General features: G+C 45.7%; 1 protein-coding gene across 1 annotated transcript; it reads left to right on the plus strand.

The window, feature by feature from the left end:
* Positions 1–2,735: 2,735 nt before the first annotated feature.
* Positions 2,736–3,896, plus strand: LOC310865673 (leukocyte elastase inhibitor-like; the record flags this gene model as incomplete). Its single annotated transcript, XM_083774882.1, has 1 exon — positions 2,736–3,896. The coding sequence occupies one exon, from the start codon at positions 2,736–2,738 to the stop codon at positions 3,894–3,896; it is 1,161 nt and encodes a 386-aa protein (XP_083631008.1).
* Positions 3,897–5,116: the final 1,220 nt, after the last annotated feature.

Genomic DNA, 5,116 nt, shown 5'->3' on the forward strand with positions numbered 1-5,116 from the left:
TCATAGGGTCTGAGTAATTAGAACAAGGTTGTGTGCGTGCGTGCGTTGGGGGTGTTTCTCATTTGTTTACACATTCAGTAATAAGTTTTGCTGCTAATGTTATGTTTGTTTCGTATGTCATTTTCTAATCTGTCATTTCTGTTTGGCATTTTCACCCTGATTGTCTGACTGTCTCTGTAGGAGACTTCCTTATATCTTACACAAGACAGCAGGACATTGCACTCCGTTTCTCCCTGCTGTGACTGGCAGCCATGCTATATTTTCCCCTATGATGTTATTTTTAAATGACCACATTGGTCATTGATTCTGTAATTGGTTGCAATTTTATTTTTGAGGGGCACTATGTCCAGCTTTGAGGTGGGTGTGTGTAAACACAAACATTGTTCTAACACAAACATGAAATGCCATTGACAAAGAATGGACAGCTTTGAGAGTTTCTGTAAACGCAAATTGCGTAAACACAAACATTGAAGACGAAGGTGAGGACGCAAATTGTGATTGGCCGGTATGATATTATGTATGATGAAAAGAGCACCCCTCACTTTTTATTTTTATGTGTGATTGTAGAATTTGTTAGTAATTCCCTCAAGACCTTCACAACAATACAGTGTGGTGCTCTTCTAACTGTGATCCTATATGGGGAGAGGCATCAACATACTGTAGGTCATCCACAGGAGATATGACTGAGGAGCAGAGTAGAACTTGCTGGTCTAAGGGGAGGCATGGAGAGGAGGACAAGTCATTTATGTGAATGTTTAATAGTGTTGCATGGACTTAAGCTGCAGCCTTGTCTTTGGTGCAATAAATCCTCACTCTCTCTCTCTCTCTCTCTCTCTCTCTCTGATGAATTAGTCATATTAGCCGCTGGGCATAAGGGTTCCAAGTAACAAACACTGCGTGAAGCTTGTGCCATAAGCCATCATCCTGCTTGCACAGTAACATCACAAGTGTTAATTCAACTCTTGCCCTGCATTCTGCCCAACCTGGTGTGCCATGCAGGATTCCAGCCCTCAGAATGCCTGGCATCTCTCCAAGGACTAACAAGACAGACAGAGGGAAAGAAAAGAGATGGAAATGTGGATGGATGAAGAGACAGAGAGAGTGAGGGCGAGGGCGAGGGACATGAAGAGAGTCATTTTTGTAATGTTTTGTCATTTTCTTTGGCATTTTTCGGGCTGTTTTGAATAGACATGCCAATTGCCATCTTTGAATCAGAAGAGATCACAGTGGTCACAAAAAGTGAAGTGAACGAAAAAGCATGTTGGAGAGGGAAGAGAAGAGATAAGGACAAATGTGAGTGATGAAAGGAGAAAACAGCAGGCTAAGAGACAGAATTACCTACATGTATCAAGACTTGTAGTAAGACTGTTCCACAACCTCTAACAGTTACATTTTAAAGACTGAAAGAGAGAGAAAGAGAATGATTGTGCAGTACTCCACACTGGTCAATTAGTCCGATAGCCGGGGGTGTGGAGTGGGACATTTGGCATATAGTATTTCTTATTGGCCTAAAATATTGTCTATATACATGTGAATCAACTTGCTGACCGGCTGTCGGTATTGAGCAATTTGCTATTTATTATATAGGGGCACAACTTTAAACAAAAGAAATCTGTTGACTGCCGGACTAAATCATTTCGATTCGCCACAACAAAGTGGTGACAGGCAGCTTTTAATACTTCATTGTACGACAAAATTGTATGTATTTCCAACTGAAACAAATGTCGATGTATGAATTCACATTATTAACCGATTCCATGCACCTTTGATTCCAGCGCTCTGGCAGCTATGCCAACAGGAAGCACGAAAAATGCAGCGAATAAGACCCTGTGGACCGGCTCTAAGAACCAGAAGTAGTAATGGGCCATTTTCGAGTCACTGTCGGTCCCCTTCTCTATAGCATCAGAAATGCTAATATGCTAACCGGGAGGTCGCAATATGTTTTATTGAGCTCCTAACTTCGTCCCTCACCTCATACCACCTCCTCTGAGCCTTTTGGGAGTTTTGGGATTTCAATGACGTCACACCGTTGCCTAGCGACAGGTGAAGCAACCATACTCTTGTGTAAATTTCTCGTGATTGGCACAGGAGGGTTTACGTAAACACAAGGTTTCTCGAGTTTATGTGTTAATGAAAGCTTGCTAATAGATGCATGCAAAACTGTGGAGGCCATACATAGACTGGATTTATTCCAGAGTCATTTTAGCCATGCATGCTATCTAACCTAACACACCTATAGCCCTAACCTATCTGACCCTGCCCCACCTGGCTGCAGTACACCTAAGTCACCTAACCCTAAACCTTACTGTAAATGCATTATACTTACTTATATTACTATTACAGATTTCTAGTGGGTGCAAATAGCTGTGCAGGGCAGGTCATTACTGTAAACATCACACTTGTGTGTCTAAGGTGCTGTAAACACACATTAGAAGTCCGAAAGCCAAACGTTGGAAGGGATAGCACCCCTTAAGAAGTATCGAGGTATGGACTTGGCTGCCATATCACAACGACAACGTAGAGGCTATAGTCTGATGTCATAGAACCCCATATTTGGGCAAGTGTCAAGGAACGGCAGCTTATAACCGGACCACATTATTGAGACAGTACAGTAACAGTACAGCAACCGGTTACAGTTTTTACCGTCTGAAATGTCTCAGTATTAACATAAATCAATGACCAACCCATCGTTAAAACTTATTTGGGTTGTAGTACTTTTACTTTGTGTGAGGACAATGGTCACAATGCCACCAACCCCCCTGGCAGCAGCCGCCAGCAACACCTTTTCCTTGTCTCTGTTCAAACATCTGTCAGAAAAGAACAACACTTCCAATGTGTTCTACTCTCCTCTCAGCATCTCCTCTGCTCTGGCCATGGTGCTGCTGGGGGCCCGCGGAAACACATCCGCTCAGATGTCAGAGGTCATGCACTTTAAGGATGACGTCCACATGGACTTTTCTAAGCTCATGGCTGACCTGAACAAGTCAGAGAAGACCTATGCCCTCAGCCTGGCCAACCGCCTGTATGGAGAGCAGTCCTACCAGTTTGTTGAGGAGTTCTTAAGTGCCACCAAAAAGCACTATGACGCACAGCTGGAGCCTGTGGACTTCATTGGCAGTGCAGAAGGAGCCAGGCTGAACATCAACAGCTGGGTGGAGAAACAGACACAGGATAAAATCAAGGATTTGCTTGCCCCGGGTGTGGTGAATGGAGATACCAGACTGGTGTTGGTCAATGCCATCTACTTCAAAGCCAAGTGGGACAAGTCGTTCAATGAGGACATCACCAGCGATGCTCAGTTCAGACTGAGCAAGACTGAAAGCAAGCCGGTGAAGATGATGTCTCAGGAGACATGGCTCCCTCTTGCCTTCATTCCTGAGGTCAACTGTCAGGTCCTGGAGCTGCCCTACATGCGGAAAGACCTCAGCATGCTTATCTTTCTGCCCATTGAAATGGAGGATGATATGACTGGCCTGGAGAAGCTAGAAAAGGAGCTAACCTACGAAAAGTTTGTGGACTGGACCAATCCAGGCATGCTGAAGCAGAAGGAGGTTCTGCTTGGACTGCCTCGCTTCCAGATGGAGGAGACATATGACCTGAAAGACATCTTGATGAAGATGGGCATGGTGGAGGCCTTTGACGTCACACAGAGTGACTTCTCCGGCATGTCTCCTGCCAACGACCTGGTGCTCTCCAAGGTGGTGCACAAGGCCTTTGTGGAAGTGAAAGAGGAGGGCACTGAGGCAGCTGCCGCCACTGCTGCCATTATGACGTTCAGGTGTGCCCGTGTCGAGGTCCCTGCACACTTCATCGCTGACCACCCTTTCCTCTTCTTCATCCGACACAACCCCACCATGAGCATCCTCTTTGCAGGCCGATACTGCTCCCCTCCTTGAGTTGGATCTCAGCTCAACTCTGGTCCTGCAGGGTACCCTGACCACAGATACTTTACTGTTTACTGCACTTTACTGCATTGTTTAGAGGCCCCTCAATGTGGGACCCACATTTGGGGTAGATAAAGTATATCCAATATTCAAATTGGCGTAAGGGAGGCTTAAATACTGCCAGACAAAAACCAAAATGACCAGCTTTTTTTGAGCAGTGCTAAACCCTCCTATGCCCAGTTGTGTGGCGGAATGTGGCGATAAAAAGTGAGGACAGAAAAGTGAGGATGCAAAAAGTGATTGGCTGGAATGTGATGAAGTATGATGATGCCCCTCACTTCACACAAGTGTGATTTTCCCCCTTACCTTTTAAGAGGCGTTCTGTGCAATTGCGAATGGCAGAGTCACTTTCATTCACTTGCAGATTCACTGCCACTATGTGTTACGAGACGTGAATGCAGTGTGTTATTGTATATAAAATGAAACTATAGGCCACATGATGTGTCAAATGTTTGTTTAACTGTTGTAAACAAACATTAAAAGTCCATAGACTTGGCTGCTATATCACATCCTTTCAAAAGCCTGTGAAGAAAAAGATGGGTAGTAGTGGAAAAATTGAGAGAAATAAAGGGGGAGCGATATTCCAGACAGACCGGTCCTACCGACCGACCGACCCGGCCAGCCAAACAGATAAGCCCACTGATCCCACAGAAAGCAGAGTTTGAAATAAGGCAGTTCCATTCCTTAATGTGATCCCTCATTGTCGACGACAAACCCTTCACATTAGTAGATGGACTGAGGAGAGGAGAGCTCTCTGTCATGTCTGGTATGTCTTAAACTCATGCCAGCTCCAGCCCACCACCCCTCCAACCCACCACCCCTCCACCCCAGACCACATAACAGTCTGGGTGACAAGCTCTGCCAAGGGGACCCAAGTATCCACTACGAGTTACCCCTCTGAAGTCCGTGTGTTTGTGTGTGCGTGTGCGTTTGCGTGTGCGTGTGCGTGTGCGCGTGTGTGTGTGTGTGCGTGTGCGTGTGTGCATGTGTGTGCGCGTGTGTGCGTGTGTGTGCGCGTGCGTGTGTGTGTGCATGTGTGCGTGCGTGCGTGCGAATGAGAACTTGAGTATTTATTTGCACACGTGCACATGTAAGTGTGGGTGCACGTTCCTATCTGTGCACGCGTGTGTTTGACATTTACCATTCTCAATGCCATTTACATTGGCATGCTG

The sequence above is a fragment of the Protomyctophum parallelum genome (genome assembly GCF_964188405.1).
Source record: "Protomyctophum parallelum genome assembly, chromosome: 10".
NCBI classification, from domain to species: Eukaryota; Metazoa; Chordata; class Actinopteri; order Myctophiformes; family Myctophidae; genus Protomyctophum; species Protomyctophum parallelum.